The following is a 20,327-nucleotide window of genomic DNA, read 5'->3' on the forward strand; positions in this document are numbered from 1 at the left end:
TAAAAGATAAAATTATGGGCAAGACAATTCGATTGCAGAATGCAATGTTTATGTACATGTATTCTACAATAAAAGAATGAATCACATAATCCATTTGTAAGGAAAAAAAAACTGAGGTCGCTTTTTTTAAATCATTTGAATGATCATGTATTTGGAGCGTATTTTATCAAATAAGTTTTCTTATTTTATTTTTTTAGTGGGATCTGGCAACAATGGCGCCATGGCCCGTATCATAGACCTCATTGGCCAGGGTTCACAAACCATAAAATGATTGCCGCTTCAAAAGCAGTATTTAATTTCCGCTTATATACCAATACTTAGCAAGCGTTTTTGTTTGTAAAAACATGTGTAGTGTTATAACATACTTGAAATAATCCGCTTGTGCACAGTGCTTCACATTTAGGATTTAAGTAAAACTACATACGTAGTTTTTATGGATATCTGAACGCTAAACAACATCCATTGTTGGTCATTTCGAGTCTATTTTTCCCAGTCATATGATTTTGCGGCAATGAATGAGCGCGGCAGCGCTTCATCGTTTCTTCTCGGTCAGTCCTGTCACCTTCATTCACAGACAGCAACTGAAACACGCCCCCTGCTGGCCGAGCTCGAGCCACAGGAACACGGAAGCAAATGCCGAGCGCTTGCAAACTCATCGCTTCAATCACCGAGGAGAGTACAAGGACATGAACCGAGAGCTTGGGACTATGACTTCTGTGGATAGTTCATAAACCGTCATCGTATTATCTCTGTACGTCCACTCAGCGTTACTGTAAATCGTTTGACGCCTTTTCATCCATACAGAAGGGAACAGAATGGCATCGATTTTGCTCACCAGGTCTCGGACTCCGTTGATGAAAACATCTAGGTCATTAAAGAACGAATTCAGGAAAGGTAACGTTAATACTGTTTTTTTAGTACAGGAGAGAGATCAATACTTTATTGATTATCGATATTGCCTTTTTTATTTTGAAAAACGCAGCTAGCTTTATGCGTCACAGAGAATACAGGCGTAACCACAGTAACCAGTTTGGTTTTATTTATATATCAAAACCGATAAGGCCTTGTGAGTTTAATATTCTCCTGATTCATTTACTGTTATTCTTATTCCGACATTTCATGTAAATGCAAATGTCTTGTATGAAAAAATTCCCTACTATCTCTAAAGTCAGAAAGTTCATGACCTAGCCACTTAGCTCGCAAGATTATTGAACGACTGGTGAAATGAGAGCTTAAGTGATTAGCTAACAAGCTAACTATCTAGCCTCACAGATAGAAGCAGTCATAATCACACGTTTTCATGTGCTGAATGTATGAGTTTGTGTATAATGGAGGCTCACTGTAACCCAGTGCGTATGTGTCAGTGTCACACGTGCTTGCGCTTTTGTGTCATCATCATGCTCTGTTACTGTAAGTCACTTCTGGAAAATAACAGTGCTGTAACCGTTGTTGACCTCTGCTTGGTTTGTCTGCTCATTGTTATGGTCAACGAGTCGCTTCCATACTTTTGAAGAAACGTTTTATTATGGAGCGCTTTCTTTTTTTTAAGCCAGTCCTGTCTGAGAACGTCAATGCGGTTAACAGAAATAAATATCATTTAATGCTTGAAAACGGACACGTGTGTTATTTTATGTTGTATATCGTCGCCATTTATGTGTAATGCGGCTGTTTGTCAGTCATTTTAGAGCCATATATTTTGCTGAGGCTGCTGGAGAACAGGAGCTTGTAGCCTGGTGTGTTCTGGAGGTTATTTGAGGACAGACTCCTCCTCCTCCTCCTCCTCCGTGTGGCGCAGACTGCAATGACTGCTTCCTTATTATTATCCACCTGTCATAGTAAAGCATCATTCATATAAACAATATAATGACATCTGCCCATTGTAGCTTGACATTATTGACTTGAACTTAAACGAATTTGAAGTAGGCCTATACATTGATGGCACTGATTAATTGTTGCTGAAATTTTGATTCAATCTTTTGAATTTATTTTTATCACATAAAGGTTCAGTCAGTGGAGGTGTAAAGAGTACCTGAAAACCATACTTGAGTAAAAATACTGATACCTTACATCAAAATGACTCCATTACAAGTAACCAATTCCAGTTCATCTTGAGTAAAAGTCTTTAAGTATCTGATTTTAACAGTACTTCAGTATTTTACTCATGCTGAATGTTGGCTCAGAGATGCACTAGTCCCGAGAAACTGCCAGTGAAAATAAGAAACAATTGATTTGTAAGATGAGAAATCAATTTTATTTTCTAAAATCAAAATAAAACTGAACACCTTATTATTGCAATAAATTTACCTTTTAAAACCTTTTAAACATCTACAAACTCTCAAGTCTCAGTTAAGCTTAAGTGCAACCTATATCCTTCAAAACAGTATTGTCAATATAGCGGATAAATAAAACATTAAGTAAAATTAAATAGTCAAAGTTTACTGTATCTACTGGTTTGAGCCTCATCACCAGCTGCAGTCATTTCCTCATCTAATAAATCAAACATCAGCAACTACCTGCTAATGCACTCTCACGTCATTCACGTAAAGTAGACATGTTGACAAGTTTTGGGTGAGTAAAGGCAAAATGCACGATATAGTACCTTCAATGCACTTAGATGGTGATATTGCTTCTTTATATCAGAAACAAACTGCTGCAGAAAAAGTTATCTGCCATGAAAAATGTAATTTGTAATTGCATTACTCATCACAAATGTAGTGGAGTAAAAGGTACATTTACTTTTTCAAAAATGTAGTCAACTAGAGGGTAAAAGTTGTAAATATCTTTGATACTCAGTACAACTACAAAGTAGCCAAAAAGATACTTAAGTACAGTAACTAATTACATTTACTCAAGTACTTTACACCTCTGCTTCGTGCAGGCATAACAAGTAATAATATCATATTAGTGAGTCATAAGCCCTTTTCACACATTGAATCCGGTAAATTACTATAAAACTATCAGACTGAATTTTTCGATAAATACGCAAATGTGCTTTTCACAGTAGGGCTGCACGATTATGACAAAAATAGTAATTGTCGATTATTCCCTTGAAATTGTAATTGCAATTATTTATTACGATTATCACAATTTACATTGAATGCTTTGAATGGCTTATACCATTGTTTGAAGCAACTGTATGCCATATTTTTATATGAAAATAAACAAGATGAAAACAGCGACTTTTATTGCTTTTCTGTATCATTAAGCCATGTCAACTATACATTGGTTTGGTTTCTTCTTTAAATAAAAAAATTAAAAAATGCATGGTATTATAATGTTATACTAAAACTAAAAACAATAGAAAAACCCTTAAAATAACCTGTAGGAAGAAAAAACAACACTCGTCTTAAGCACGCTGAATAATGTAAGTGGGCTTTTTTTGTAATTTGCACCTTTGAACGATTGTAATTGTGGCATCTGTGATTGTAATCACAATTCACACTTTGATTAATTATGTAGCCCTAGTAAACACAAGCAACATATTTTTACAGGGGTAAGATACCATTCACATATCAGTACTAAAATACCGATAAACTATTTAATGTCATGCTGTATCTTAAAATTTGTCAGTGCCATTGTTTTGTCTCAAGACCAGTACTCAACACATCTAATGTTTTTTTCCAAGGCACATTTGTAAAAGCTACTTAAACGTCAGTTGAACTAAGGCCGAATTCTGGCTTAATCTAAGCCCTGTCTGTGAAACCAGTCCTTAAAAATATCATTAAAAATCAAAGTCTGTCAAAAAAGGTTTAATGCAACATTGATAAATGTATGCATCTAATTTAGACTTAACTGGAAAATGCAGCCATACTTTGTTCAGTTTTCTTTAAATAAATGATGGAAATTATGCAGCACAATTAAATGGCAATAAAACCACAAATCTCTGAACCTTGCAGCTGAAGCAAGTGGCTACGGCATCATACCTTGTCGAAATGAATTAAAACTAATGCTCTTTTGCCTGTTTTCTCAACCACAGCGTTGCTGCCACAATCTGTAACTGATTTCGAAATATACTTGAAGTGCTTCCTGAGAAACCTCAGTAACTCCCATGTGTGGACTTTCTTTCTTGTAGCTAGTCTGCAGCAGTGTGGTCTGACAAATGATTAACCACAGCTCTGCATGACAGCCTATAAAGTAGAGGTCTGATCTGAATATGCATTATTAGGTAAACAAATGCTACCATTAATAGCTTTCATAACATTCAGCCTTTGGATTGATAATGTAGATTATCATTAAAAAAGCTCAACATGCTAATAAGCATGACAACACTGACTATTATTAACAAACTAAAAGATTATTAAAATGGCAGATAAGTTACATGTTGCATCACTGTTAACAGCCAAAGAAGAGTTTACTCTGAGATACATGCAATGAAGTCTTGACCTACATTGTCTCTTGCCAGAGATGGGGTTTTCTTAACAGGACACTGTAGCTCAAGCTGGTTAAATGTACCAGCACAGACTGTGACTTGGCACAGTCAACCAACACGAGAGAGAAGGACAGCTGATGTGCATTTCTGTTGACTGAGTTGACTGTCCTATTATATACACTATATTGCCAAAAATTTTGGGACGCCTGCCTTTATGTGCACATGAACTTTAATGACATCCCATTCTTAATCCGTAGGGTTTAATATGGAGTTGGCCCACCCTTTGCAGCTATAACAGCCTCAACTCTTCTGGGAAGGCTTTCCACAACGTTTAGGAGTGCGTTTATGGGAATTTTTGACCATTCTTCTAGAAGCGCATTTGTGAGGTCAGGCAGTGATGTTAGACGAGAAGGCCTGGCTCACAGTCTCCGCTCTAATTCATCCCAAAGGTGTTCTATCGGGTTGAGGTCAGGACTCTGTGCAGGCCAGTCAAGTTCCTCCACACCAAACTCGCTCATGCATGTCTTTACGGACCTTGCTTTGTGCACTGGTGCTCAGTCATGTTGGAACAGGAAAGGGGCATGCCCAAACTGTTCCCACAATGTTGGGAGCATGAAATTGTCCAAAATGTCTTGGTATGCTGAAGCATTAAGAGTTCCTTTCACTGGAACTAAGGGGCCAAGCCCAACCCCTGAAAAACAACCCCACACCATAATCCCCCCTCCACCAAACTTTACACTTGGCACAATGCAGTCAGGCAAGTACCGTTCTCCTGGCAACCACCAAACCCAGACTCATCCATCAGATTGCCAGACAGAGAAGCGTGATTCGTCACTCCAGAGAACACGTCTCCACTGCTCTAGAGTCCAGTGGCGGCGTGCTTTACACCACTGCATCCGACGCTTTGCATTGAACTTGATGTAAGGCTTGGATGCAGCTGCTCGGAGATGGAAACCCATTCCATGAAGCTCTCTACAGACTGTTCTTGAGCTAATCTGAAGGCACGAAGTTTGGAGGTCTGTAGCTGCAGAAAGTTGGCGACTTCTGTGCACTGTGTGCCTCAGTATGCACTGACCCTGCTCTGTGATATTACGTGGCCTACCACTTCGTGGCTGAGTTGCTGTTGTTCCCAATTGCTTCCACTTTGTTATGATACCACTAACAGTTGACCGTGGAATATTTAGTAGTGAGGAAATTTCACGAATGGACTTATTGCACAGGTGACAACCTATCACGGTACCATGTTTGATTTCACTGAGCTTTTGAGAGCGATCCATTCTTTCACAAATGTTTGTAGAAGCAGCCTGCATGCCTAGGAGCTTGATTTTATACACCTGTGGCCATGGAAGTGATTAGAACACCTGAATTCAATGATTTGGAGGGATGTCCCAATACTTTTGGCAATATAGTGTATATAGGTTCAGTGAATCAATGGACTGAACCAACCATCATTGTTTGTTTATTTGCATAAAGATTACGATTATGCACTTTCAAGTCTTGACCTTGTTTCCATACATAAATGAGGTATATCTGTAGGACTTAATACGTTCCCCTAGCTGTTTTATCACACTCTCAGAGGGACTGCTCCTTCTGATAAGACCTTCTCACAAAACTACAGCTCTGAATGCTGACGGAGTCAGACACTATCAGTGAGATGGCTTCATAAAGGATCGCCCTATGAGCCCTGCAAAGTGTTTGCCAACATAGAAGTATTTCATTATATTAAAGTTTATATACACTTTTAAAAATATCTCCCCCTGTTGGTTGCCTTTTAGCATCACTAGTAAAGAGATTAGCGCTGTAGGCTGTTCTTGTCGTGTCTTCATTCATTCAGCATGTAAAGATGTAATTTTCTTGTGGCTCTAGATTGATTAGTCACATGGCATTTACAGCTCAGATGTTGTGTCCAGAATTGATTGCCCATGAGCTACGATGTCAGCATGCTGCAGGATGTGTTTTCTGCTGTTGAAATGAATGGGATGTTGAAATGTTAACAGGCAGCATTATGGAACCATCTTGGTTGGATTGCTTGAACAAACAGAGCAATATTGTGAAAGTGTTACATTGTTTACATTCTTTAGGAAAATCAGTCTAAGCCTAAACTAGTAAAAAGACTACACCCTGTGCATTTAAACTGACTACTCTTTTCCATTAGATCAGCCAATCAGTTACTTAGAAAGCATAACTGAATATTTGAAGCAGTATGTAGAGAAAAAAAAAAACATTTTGTAGGCCTAACCTTAAATGATGAATTTTTTTTTAATTTCACTCCAAGACACACCCTGAATCTGTTAAGAGCATATACTATTCAAAGAACTAAGTTGTCTACATGCAAACACAAGGAGACTTATGAGCGGATGGAGATCTCAGGCCTTCAGCCAGCAGTTGACTGACCTCGAGATGTGAGGCCAGATACCTTATAGGGCTAAATATAGAGAGAGAAAGTAGACAGAAAGCATTTATTCTTCCATGTGAACATCCTGGATTCAGTAAGATTAGGTTGCACCGGGGGCACTGGGCCAAGGGTTTTACATGTGCAACAAACATATGGCGAGCAAGACCGAGATTAGGCTTCACCGGGGCATTGGAGCAAAGGTCCTACACTATAATACTGAAGGAAAGTGGGATGAGAATGGATTAATTATGGAGTCTGGCCTCCTCCTTTTGTCTCTGAGTGGATAAGTCAGAGAATCACGAGACCGTAAGTATATGTAATAGAGATTGCATAGTCTACTGGAGAGGGAAATGGTTCATGTGGAAGTCAGATTTGATGAATTGCTTTATTTCAGGGAAAGGGAAACTGTATGCTTATGTGCATGGGTGGGATACAGACAGAATGGGTGAGAATAGCTTTACTGGCTTACTCTAGATAAGGGAGTTTCCTGAAGTTATATTTACAGTAAGTAGAAGGACATCCGGCAGTTATGGTCCACTCCTTCACTTTTCCTTTATAAAGAGATTTATCCAAAAGGTTTTTAAAGAGGTTCATCCAAGAATGTTATATCTATTAAATCTCATTTGAACTTCCACATATTTAAACTTAACACATCACTCTTGGAGACATGCAAGAACTAATGCCGTTTTTCATCTCTCACGTCCAACCTGGCGCAACACACCTGGCTGAAAATGTTCGGAAAACTCAACCAAATGCTTTTTAAACTGAGCTAGGATAAAATGTTTTATGATAATGACACGATAAGCAGGAACTTTATCTGGTTTAGGTCTTTGAATAGACATTCTGATTTCTTGGTACAGTAAAGTTGATTAGGTTGAAATGTGATATTGATCTGATGTCTCATCTTAGCACATGCAGGTATTGGTGCAGGAGGGTCATAATCTACTTTTTTTAAATATTGAGCTATATGTTTTTATAGTTTTAACTGCCAACAAAAATATAGCACTTTTAGCCCTGTGTTTAACATATTTTTTACTGTTAATAACGATTATGTAGATATTAATCCAAAATCAGTGCATATGGATTTGGTATTGGTTTCAAGCAATCTGCACTGTAGCATAACATTAGCAGTACATGTAATTAATCAAATGCCTGAGAAAAGGAAAATTCACCAGGAATGTTTATGTATCATCCATCCATTGTAAAAAATGTGAGCTATGCAAACTCTTCACTGTAGCGAATGCAGTGTTTTTGTGGGAGGTCTGTATCCTGACGTGTCCTGTATGGACATGGTGTTTTCAATAGCTGGATAAAAGGATTTTAAATGAGTCATATTCACGCATAGGCTGGTGCTCTTACAACTTGACAGCAAGACCAAGTAACATATTTTTTGCTGCAAATCCCATGACATAACACCATTAGATCATGGAAAAAGTTGCATAATAGATTTGCAGGGAGTCTTGACATTTTTACATATATATATATATATATATATATATATATATATATATATATATATATATATATATATATGTCAACAATTCTGTGTTTTTTCTGTCAATATGGGGTGCTGTGTGTACATTAATGAGGAAAAAAATTTACTTAAATGATTTTAGCAAATGGCTGCAATATAACAAAGAGTGTAAAATTTAAGGGGGTCTGAATACTTTCCGTACCCACTGTGTGTATATATATATATATATATATATATATATATATATATATACACACACACCCCTAAACCTCACTTCCATCCGGGTCACGGCACCAACGAAACCCCCCAGGTCCTAGTAGAAAACCTAATATGCAACTTTTTCCATGATCTAATGGTGAACTAACCCTTTAAGAAAATATACTGAAACCTCCAATTTATTGGTTCCTGGCATCAAGGTTTGTTGATGTAAAGTTGAAAGTATTTTGCATAAGTGCCTCCATTTCTGTTTCTGATACAATACACACCTGGGACCTTCATTTGTGTGTCCTTTCTATTGGCAGCGGGGCTTTGCATGCAGTTGTGGCATAAGACCAAGTATTTCCTCTGTCCTTTTCCATGATCCTGTGCTGGCATGTAGCCTGTAGTACTCTCTATGACCCTGTTATGTAATTTCATATCATCTTACCATGTATTAACAACACTCATACACATTATATGAATTACATTAAACATTAACCCAAACCTGTCCGAAACCCGCAAGTTTTTTCGTGACCCATCGGGCTCGGGTCGTGTAGCAGACCTCTATCACCGACACAGCTTTCTTACGACTCACTATCCCTCAAACTCATGGTGTCCCCCAGGGTTCTGTTTTTGATCCTGTTCTTTTCAATATGTACATGCATCTTGTTCACATTATTACATCTTTATGGTTTCAGTTACCATTGCTATGATGATGACTTTCAAATGTAGGTTATGTTATTCTATTTGAATATAGTTTGATCAAAACCGCATTCAGTCCACAGTAACTACCTGGTTAAGACTGCATTTATCAGACCTCTGCAAAACTGCACATCTTTGCTCAATTCTAAGCCCAAAAGACACAAGACCAAGTATTTCCTCTGTCCTTTTCTGTTATCCTATGCTGGCATGTAGCCTGTAGTACTCTCTATGACCCTCTTATGTTATTTCATATCATCTTACCATGTATAAACAACACCCATACATTTTACAAGAGCAAGCTTAGGACACTGGTTTGTTGCTTCATATACAAATTTTAGTGTTCCTGGAGCTATACAATATTACTTTGGGTCCCTCCTTCTTTATAGTGGTTTCATATGTGTGTTGTGTGATATCTTTATGATATCTGATGTTTTTTCTTGTATTTGACTCTCTTTCAGGAAAGTTGTCAGAAGGCGTATGCTTTAACTGCAATGCACTGCGGTTAGCCACAAACAGGTAAATGGAACTGAACATTGAGTTGTATCTGGGTCATTTTTGGTCAGATCTTTTAATTGGGTCATTATTTAAAGATTATTTAGACTGATGCATGATGTCTGTTTTCAGCAGTCATGGTCTTCTTGGAAGCAGCATGTGGCCGCATGCATCATCTGTCCTGTACCTTGACAGTTCATCAGCGCTTCAGCACCGCTTGTCCAGTTCACCTCGCCTTTACTGTGCCATCTTTGTACCTGACCCTGCCCTGCCTGTCCACACCCACTCCACATATCCCAGGACGCTAACCTGGCCACAGAATACCCCAGTCCGGTGGGTACATACTACAGGCCGTCTCCATGATGATTCAAAGGTGGAGCGTTCTTTGCGTACACTGAAAGATAAAAATAAAAAGCTTGAAGAGGGAGGACCGGTGTACAGTCCGACAGTGGATGCAGAACCCGTGCGACGGACAATACGTCAACGCGTGGTTGACGAAGTGAAGCACTACTATCACGGGTTCCGCTTATTGTGGATAGACACGACCATCGCTGTGCGGATGCTCTGGAGGGTGCTGAACGGACACATTCTGTCACGCCGAGAGAGGAGACAGGTATATACAAAACCAAACGACGTAGACACCTCAAAGGCTTTTTAAGGGGTCGCCACTGAGTGTGTACTTCAGTAGCATAAATTCACAGAAAAAATTGTTCAATAAAAAAAAAGTTAATATCAAAATTCAAAAACAGAAATTGATAACATTTAAATAAAATATAGTAAGACAAAATTGTGAAAATTGTATGTAAAAAAAAAAATAAAAAAAATAAAATCATTAAAAATAATAATTAGCTAATGTTTTTGACATTTATTCAGTATTTATTTTTCTATTTGCTCTTTTTGGTATTTATATTTAACTTTTATATTTTAGGAGCGGGGTCTTTCACAAAGGAATCCACATATTTGGATGTCCTTGATAGGTTTGTCAAAATACTGACTTCGGTTCCAAGTCGGTACTGAAATGTTAAAAATGTGACAATTCCCCCTAGCATTTTGAACGCTGTTGAGCAGATTCTTAAACACCTCTGATTGGCCATTGTGTTCACACACTCAACAGATATGTCTGTGATTGACTAACAATGATTCACAATTATAATTCCCTAAACGCTTACACCGATACACACGGGAGCATCTGAAAGCAGACTCCGACATCCATAAATAAAAAAATTCAAGTCACACAGGAGATCAGTAATCTGGTGACTGCTTATGACATGACAACAGTCAAGAAAGCATGTTAGACTTCTGTGCTAAAAATGTGCACTGACAAAAATCAACTGAAAAACAAGTAAATATATTTATACATACAGTAAATAGATACTATAAAATTAAAAGACATTTCTTTTAAATGTATAGTGCAGCTTTTTAATTAGGCAACAACATATGATTGATAGGACAGAACAAGGTAGGCTATTAATATTCTTTTATTGCGCAAATGTGTTATAATATAAAAGGCTCCAATTCGGAGCGACACAAAGCGCTAATGCGCATCCTGTATGCAGAATGATGCGCTTGAAGCAACATGGAGTCACAGCATGCAGCGCTGCGCTTCTCGTTTGAAAGTTCAGAACACAAAGGGAAAAGATATTGATGTGTAGTGTATTAGATCTATGCAACAGTTTATTGAGCCTTTTCTTTTAAGTTTTACATTTCACTTACTGAGCACGTCGAGAACAATTCATAGCGCTCTATACTCCAGTGTTGTGATCCAACAGACACCCGGGAGAAAGTAACATGATTTAGAAACCGCAATAAACTCTAACAAGATGAAGTCTATTGAAGCGCAAAAATAAGTAAAAGAAGACTTAATTCAGTGGTCTATTTGTATGCTGTCTGCGATGGGGGGGGTTCTGTGTGTGTTCGCTGCTCTTTTATGTTATTTCTGCAAGGCTGTAAACATGAGCAACTGATAAGCTTTAGTGACGATTCAGCACTGGTCTGATCGGGACAGTGACAGCTCCTTAAACTCCGAGCATCTTTCACGAGCTCTAAATGTAGTTTAAATGTAAATGAGAATGAACGCGTTCGCGGTAATGCATAAACTGACATTGCGTGAAAATGTGGAGAAAATGTGGCCTCTTAAATGTATAAATGATATTGATTTTTTTACATGTTGCATCGATACATCGTATCATTAGACATTTAATTGATGCATTGATCTATATTGATGTATTGCGACACCCCTAGTCCTTGGCATCAAAATATGTGGAAAAACCCTGTCCTAGAGTTTCTGAAAGATTGGATGACTGAGTTGATCGGATTGAACCTTCCCAATCAGTATCCCTCTGTGCTGATACGTACAAGATAATAACTGTAGCTAGCCAATCAGATTAGAACTGCCAACATTTATACAAAGTTGAACTCTGCTCAAATTTGTTTCATGTTAAATCACTGTTAGAGTGAATGCCCCTCGAGGCAGAGACCAGCTAATACCCTAAAATTTAACAAGGAGTCCATGACAACATGATTGTGTTCAAGTGCTTGAGATACAAAGAAGCTGTCATATTGTACCACCCTGTGCTTGAGTAACGCTTGTACACATTACTGTCTTTGACCCTGTCAATGCTTATGTAGTTGTTCTTGGTGTAATTTAAATGGTTTCTTTGTCTGTCATTGCCCTATGGATTTAACCCAGTGTAATGTAGTTAAATCATATATAGTAGGATTTGGAGTTGAAGGTTAGCACTCTTCCGTAGTTTAATCCCAGTCCTTTAAAGCCTGACTGGATCTCTTCTATAGCTTAATGATTTAAATTAGTGCCCTGCTGAGTCATTAGAGATTACTCTGTGGCCACGTACACACTGCAGCTAAATTCGGTTGTCAATTCACCTTTTAGTGCTTAATCCTGTTCTGTACACACTGTTCAGTAATTTACTGCAGTAACAACTGCTTTCTACAACCGAATTAACTCCCGAAAAAAGCAGGTAGTGACAACCGCATTTACAAAAATTCTACACAGTATGTACAGAGCTGAACTGAACGGTACGAGCCTGACTCGTGTTGCCAGATCTTGCAAGCAAATCGGCGAACAAGAACAAGCTCATAAAAAACGAAATGCTTATGCTGAAAATAAGACCGAAATGTCACAACCCACACCTGTACACTTTAAAGGTGCCATTGAACTTTTTTTTACAAGATGTAATATAAGTCTAAGGTGTCCCCTGAATGTATCTGTGAAGTTTCAGCTCAAAATACCACATAGATTTTTTTTTTAATACATTTTTTTAACTGCCTATTTTGGGGCATAATTAGAAATGCGCCGATTCAGGGTGCGGCCCCTTTAATTGTTCGCGCTCTCCACCCCCTCCCGAGCTCTCGACTCTATCACTGCATAAACAAAGTTCACACAGCTAATATAACCCTCAAAATGGATCTTTACAAAATGTTCGTCATGCATACTGCATGCATGCGTCGGATCATGTGAGTATAGTATTTATTTGGATGTTTACATTTGATTCTGAATGAGTTTGGGGCTATGCTCCGTGGCTTACGGCTAATGCTACACTGTTGGAGAGATTTATAAAGAATGAAGTTGTGTTTATGAATTATACAGACTGCAAGTGTTTAAAAATGAAAATAACAACAGCTCTCTTGAATACAGTAAGATACGATGGTAACTTTAACCACATTTAACAGTACATTAGCAACATGCTAACGAAACATTTAGAAAGTTTACAAATATCACTAAAAATATCATGTAATCATGGATCATGACAGTTATTATTGCTCCATCTGCCATTTTTCGCTATTGTTCTTGCTTGCTTACCTAGTCTGATGATTCAGCTGTGCACAGATCCAGACGTTAATACTGGCTGCCCTTGTGTAATGCTTGAACATGGGCTGGCATATGCAAATATTGGGGGCGTACATATTAATGATCTTCTGTATTGTATTTGAGATTTCAAGCACACGGCTGATTGCAGCTATCACGTTTTATTACACGTCGTCTCTGTTAGCTCAGTGCTAATACCTTCCCAGCCTCAAATTCTCAGACGGTTGTGTGACTCGGCCTGTTGTAAATTGACACTCTAGTGACGCATACAATCTATAACCGTTTGAGGTCTCTACTGCAAGTCTGTATGTACTGGAAATGGCTCAGGCTTTGTGTCACCAGTCGCTCTGTCTCTCACTCTCTCAGAACAGACTGTCTGTCCTTGGGTTGCTAGGATATTAATGCCCAACATTAACCACTACATTACTCCTATCATTTCTCCTTTAGTCATGGCAATGTTATCGAGGAGTGATGTTTGGTTTCACTCTGGTGGTGGTTACATGAAGCCACAGAGATAGAAATAGCCCTTACAGAAACTTTGTGTTTTGTTGTTGTGTACTTTTTAAATTATACGTTTTTTTTAAAGCTCCAGATTTGCTGTTCTTGTTTGTAGGGCTATGATAATTGTATTGTAAAATAAACATTTAAATTATTAAAAAATTAATTATTATTATTACTACTACTAATACTACTAAATTAAAATATTAAACATTACTGTTGTATACTTTTAATATGTAATACTGTAATATATATTAAAATTTAGTATTTATGTAATTTTATTATTTTTACAGTAAGAATAATTGTACTGTAAAATGTTATTATTATTATTATTATTATTACTAATACTACTAAATTAAAATATTAAACATTACTGTTGTATACTATTATGTAATACTGTAATATAAATTAAAATTGAGTATTTATGTAATTTTATTATTATTATATATTATTATTTTACAGTAGTAGGGCTATAATAATAATAATAATAATAATTGTACTGTAAAATAAATGTATTATAATTATTACTACTAAATTAAAATATTAAAATATTAAACATTAGTGTTGAGTACTATTAATATGTTATACTGTAATATAAATTAAAAATTAGTATTTATGATATTATTATTATTATTTCACAGTACATTTGTAAGATTAAAATGCAATTATTTATGGCTGTAAATGTTAAACCATCAAGCTTTTGCTCATTTTATTTTGCACAGGCAAGCGCCTTTTCTGCACAGGCAAGCACATTTTCTTCAAAAAATCTACTCACTTAAAACAAGCAAAAATTGCATTATTACATTCCCAAAGCCTTGGTAGATAGTTTTTCCACAGCATTTAATCTTAGTGCATCCACAGCTAGTGTAATACTCATGTTTAGGTAGTCGTGGTTAGCTGTTATCAAGAGCTTACTGAAGTTTTCTTTATATTTTGATCTCTGTCAACATTAGAATTGCGTGGTATGCTAATGTCTCCGCCTCAGCTAGCATCTGTCGCACCTCACTCACGCTATTCTTCTGACCTGCTTCATCCTTAATCCTGCCTATTCACAACTGGCCTCGCACAGTGTGGGTCCCTTTAGCTTTTGATGTCAGTCATCAACCCCCTTCCCAAGCCCTCTGTCCTGCTCTCTCTCCCAGCCTCTTCCTTTGGAATGCCCTCACTCTCTTTCTCCATCTTCGCCCACTCTTTCCCTGCATATTTCACTCTCCAGGCCTCCCTGTTTTCTTCCTCTCTCCCCCTCACATGCTCTCTGTCTCTCTGCTTGTGGTGATATACATGTCAATGGACCAAACACAAAGGCTCTTTTCAAGCCTGCCTGGTTTAAATTCTTTCCTATAGGGCCCACTGACACACAGGTGGACTAAGTAGAGCAGGGACCCCTCTTATAAAGATGAAGCTCCTTTGTTATCTAACCTCTAATTTTCTAAATTCATCATGTTTCATCAACTATCAGAAATGGCTTGATGCAGGAAGTCAGTTTTTGACATATGGAGTGGATGCACCGATGGCTTGACTTTGTTGGTCTATGGTGGTATCTTCTCACTCTCCTCAATTTTTACTTCATTTTTTATTTTTGGTGATACAGAAGGAGTGAATCATACCTAAATATGTCCAGGTCATGTTCACAAAAATACAGCATCATTAAAATATATTTACATTTTTTTATGTAACACATTATTAAAATACAATAACTTATAATATATTATTTTTACTCCATTTTTAGTTCTAGACAATAGGCTTACCACAATTGATCAGTAATTACATTTCATCACTTCTTCTGCCTGTCTCTTGTTAATTGCAGTTCCTGAGGACGTGTGCAGATGTCTTCCGGCTTGTGCCCTTTTTGGTCTTCATCATCGTTCCATTTATGGAGTTTCTGCTTCCTATTGCAGTGAAGCTTTTCCCAAACATGCTGCCGTCCACCTTTGAGACACAGTCCAAAAAGGTATGCTGACCTTTTGAGTTTTAATCCATAAAGACCTTAATTATATTTCTTATGCCAAAGTATGTGACATCATATCATATCTCGCTCTCGTGTTCTCTCTCTCTCTCTCTCTGTATGTGTGTGTGTTTTGCAGGAGGAAAGGCTGAAAAAGGAGCTGAGAGTGAAATTAGAGATGGCCAAGTTCTTGCAGGACACAATTGAAGAGATTGCACTAAGAAACAAAGCAGCTAAAGGCAACGTGACCGAGGAGTTCTCCACTTTCTTTCAGAAGGTAAATACATGCTCATCCTAAAAAACAACTCTACTGCTTCTCCGTGTGATTCAAAACTCAGCTCTGTTTTGCCCCCATGTGGTGATGCTAATGAAGTGCTCTTAAGGCCAATTCACACCGCACATACCTTTTAAGAACCGGTTTGACTTTCCAAAGGCTATAAAAACCACAACAGAGCCAGGTCTTGCGTCACTGTATACATCTCATCTTTCCCAGCAACACTATTGCGGCAGCACCAAACACAAACACACCAACAATGGCGGACGTTGCGTTACTATTGATGCTTATGGCTTTGCAGACCTACATCAGCATCCAAACACGGCAAATCCAACGTGTTTATGCAGCTCGCTGTAATTTGTATAGATGGAGATTACAATCGAGCTGCTATTAGCTCGATTAGCTGCTATTTCTATTCACATTCGATTCGATATCGATAATTTTGGATGTAGTATATCGGATACAGTACATGGCAAATTTTGTTTACAAAATCTAATGTTGTAAACTACACATGAGAGTCAGTTGGTACTACATATAATATATATAATACTATAATATTGATTTACATACAAACACTTAAATTACACTCAATGATGTTTTTTTATAATAAATAAAGTTTAGAATTTTAGAATCATATTTCTACTCCAGTTTTTTTTTTTTTTTTTTTTTTAAATATAAACATTTAAATTGTGGCTGTCATAACTGATTTATTCAAACATGCATTAAATATTGAAGAACATTAAAAATTATAATGAATATGTAATGGTGCATATATTTATCAGAATGCTGCTCTCTATAGAGATTTTTCTAGCGGACTAATGAGTTTATGGTCACTGGATATGGTTTTTTATGAGGTAAATGTGACGTTACGTGACATTGTTTAGGCTACAAGCTGATTTATTAACGTCTTTCCGAGGTTGAAACACTGATTGAGCTATTACACTAGACATGATACGGATTTCGATAAGTTGTACTGTATCTTTTAACATGCCTTCAGATGTTTATTCATGTTTATTTCACGCTGTAACTGGTATTAAAGCGGAGAACAGGATGTTCACGTGCGATCCGTCACGCCACATTAAACAGCACCAAAACGGTATTTATTTTTTGAATCTTATAATAAGATGGACATCATTTAAAATCTGAGACTTTGCTTCATATCAAAAGTAACAAAGATTATTGCGATTTCTTGGATGGGAGGCGCGCTACATGTTCTGTTCATACATCAGCTGAAAACAGATTAGACTAATCGATTCTTGGGATTTAAGGATCAATATCAATGTTTTGGTGCTATTTACGAACCACTTTTCCTGGTTCAGAGCTGGTGCTTTAGATGTCAAAAGACAAAGAACTGATTTGAAACTAGGCTCTGGCTCTAAACCAGCACTCAAACTGCCTTGGTGAAAAAGGGGTAACAGACAGACGGCAACAAACGCAGACGATCAAGTTGGCCGCTGGATTTAGAATTTTATGAAAAATGTTTTATGTTCACACTGGCCGACAAATTTCGAGTCAGAATGTCTTCACGTGTCTGAAAAGAGGGCATACAAAAAGAAAGAGGTTGTGGGTGAAGCCGCGGTTGCTGCGAGGGGAAAGACGGGGAGCATACTGTTTCATTAGAAAGATTAAATACTCCAGCTTCGATATTTGTTCGCTGTTTATGGTTGCAGTGACAGTAATTTCTTCATTTATGTCAGAAGTGCAAAATAATCATTTGATATCTTATGATATTTTGAAACGCATTCATATTCAGTCTCATCTGCTGTGGTTCACAGCTGCACTGAACAGCATCTGTTAGGGCTTTTAGTCCAAAACTGCGAATACTTGGAGAAATACTGATATGTTTAAACCAGCTAGTTAAATATTTATTAGACAGAATCATGATTTCTATTCATTATCCTCTGATTTATGTGATCTGATAACCATTGAGGTTTGGGGCATTTTCATATCAATAAAGGATGTTTACAGTAGAGTATGTCAGAGTTTCTTGGAAAATCATATCACACTGCTCAGACATTCCAAGACCCAACAAACGGCAGTTGAACATGTTCAGTCAGGTGAAATCAAACCAACAAATTCCGACAGAGGTAACACACTGATCCAACAATCCCAGCGAACATGTCTGGCGGTGTTTGTTGGCGTCTGTCTGTGCGGTGTGAATTGGCCTTTGGATGAGACGATGCTCATAAGTGCTATGAATGGGAACTTCTTTTGTGGCAAACTCTCTCTCTTTCCCTTCCTATTCCCTTCCAGATTCGCGACTCGGGAGAGAGACCCAGTAATGAGCAGATCATACGTTTCTCTAAGTTGTTTGAGGATGAACTGACCTTAGATAATCTGACACGGCCGCAACTGGTGGCCCTGTGCAAGCTGCTGGAGCTGCAGTCCATTGGCACCAACAATTTCTTGCGCTTCCAGCTCATCATGAAACTCAGAGCCATCCGTGCAGACGACAAGGTTAGAACATGTCCTTACTCAGCTAAAGTTGTGTTGTGTCAAGACGGGTCAGCAATCGTATTGGCCGGAATGTCTATATCAGTTTGTTCCTAGCTGATTTCCTTGCACATGTGTGTGTGATTGACAGCTGATAGCAGAGGAGGGAGTGGACAGTCTGAATGTGAACGAGCTGCAGGCAGCATGTCGTGTGAGAGGGATGAGAGCTCTGGGAGTGACGGAGGAGAGACTGAGAGAGCAGCTTAAACAGGTAACACATGCTCCACATCCCTCTATAATTATTGCTTCCCAGTAGGGGTGTGACGAGACGGTTAGCTCACAAGATGAGACGAGACACGAGATTGAGTTTACGAGAACGAGACAAGATTTTTACACAGTATTTTTTTAGAAACCCTCAATGATGAAATACATGACTAGAAAAATAACCTGCAGGTGCATTTGAAATATTTTAACTAATCATCTTGTATTGAATGTCATTTCAGTTCTACTTTATGATAGAGCTGCACGATTAATCGTAAAAAGATTGCGATCTCGATTCAAACACCCACTCGATCTTACACTGCGTTCCAAATTATTATGCAAGAGACAAATCAGTAAGATTTCTGTACAATAAACATTCAGATTTTAGTTTTTCTAAGAAAATGTTTTTGTTTATTTATCCATGTCTTTTTAGATAACTGGTATCAATCACAGACAAAATATTTTGCCAGATCTATGGAAACCCTGCTTAGAGGTTGTTCCACATTATTAAGCAAGTCACAGTTCTCATGCAATATGGGGAGGAAGAAAGATCTTTCTGAAGATGAAAAGCATGAAATGGTGCAATGTTGTGCAAAAGGCATGAAAACAACTAATATTGTGTGAAACTGAATGGAGATATTCGAATTATCATAAGATTTGTGCGTGATTTAGAGCACAGCAGAACTCGGTCAGATAAAGGTTTATTGAGGAAAGTTCCTGTCAAAAAAATTAATTGTATTAAAAGGGAAGCTATAAAAAAAAGCCAGTGTTGAGCAGCAAACAAGTATTTGAAGCTTCTGGTGTTTCTAGAGTCTCAAGAAGCTCTCCATGCAGGCTGGCAGTTGTGCGTAAAGATGCATTTCAGCCACTCCAAACCAAACCTCACAAAGAGAAACATTTGCAGTGGATTTAGGAATACATGAAGACTCATTTTTAAATAGTTTTATTCACTGACGAATGCTGTACTACAATGGATGGTCTAAATGGATGGATTTCTGGATGGTTGGTGAATGGCCACCACGTTCCAACAAGACTGCGACGTCAGCAAGGAGCTGGTGGGTGATGATTTGGGCTGGAATACTGGGAAGTGAGATGGAGGGTATTAAAATGACTTTTGCAAGATATGTGGAGCTCATAACTAGCCATTTTCAGCTATGGTATAAAAAGGAGGATAGTGCATAGTACAACGCACTATTGTACAATGCACTATGCACTATCCCATGCTGCAAAAAAACACCACAGCAATAAAACTTTTTGAAAATGTATTTCTACACCCACTGTGGCTAAAATGCATCTTTACGCACAACTGCCAGCCTGCATGGAGAGCTTCTTGAGACTCCAGAGACACCAGAAGCTTCAAATACCTGTTTGCTGCTCAACACTGGCTTTTTTTATAGCTGCCCTTTTAATACAATACATTTTTTTGACAGGAACTTTCATTAATAAACCTTTATGTGACC

The 20,327-nt window shown here is 37.8% G+C and overlaps 1 protein-coding gene across 6 annotated transcripts in view; it reads left to right on the forward strand.

The window, feature by feature from the left end:
* Positions 1-323: 323 nt before the first annotated feature.
* Positions 324-20,327, forward strand: part of letm1 (leucine zipper-EF-hand containing transmembrane protein 1) — a 29,279-nt gene continuing 9,275 nt past the window's right edge. For 2 of the 6 annotated variants that reach the window (XR_007186697.1, XM_048204149.1), the window contains exons 1-7: positions 324-894; positions 9,597-9,654; positions 9,763-10,243; positions 15,762-15,905; positions 16,039-16,176; positions 18,427-18,630; positions 18,758-18,877. Coding sequence is in view for 5 of the 6 variants with exons in the window: in XM_048204149.1 (XP_048060106.1) it covers positions 816-894; positions 9,597-9,654; positions 9,763-10,243; positions 15,762-15,905; positions 16,039-16,176; positions 18,427-18,630; positions 18,758-18,877 (1,224 nt within the window). In the remaining variant the exon portion in view is untranslated. The remainder of the gene's footprint in view (positions 895-9,596; positions 9,655-9,762; positions 10,244-15,761; positions 15,906-16,038; positions 16,177-18,426; positions 18,631-18,757; positions 18,878-20,327) is intronic. The other 4 variants (XM_048204150.1, XM_048204151.1, XM_048204152.1 and 1 more) reach the window with 4 other exon arrangements.

Source organism: Megalobrama amblycephala, linkage group LG10 (genome assembly GCF_018812025.1).
Source record: "Megalobrama amblycephala isolate DHTTF-2021 linkage group LG10, ASM1881202v1, whole genome shotgun sequence".
NCBI lineage: Eukaryota > Metazoa > Chordata > Actinopteri > Cypriniformes > Xenocyprididae > Megalobrama > Megalobrama amblycephala.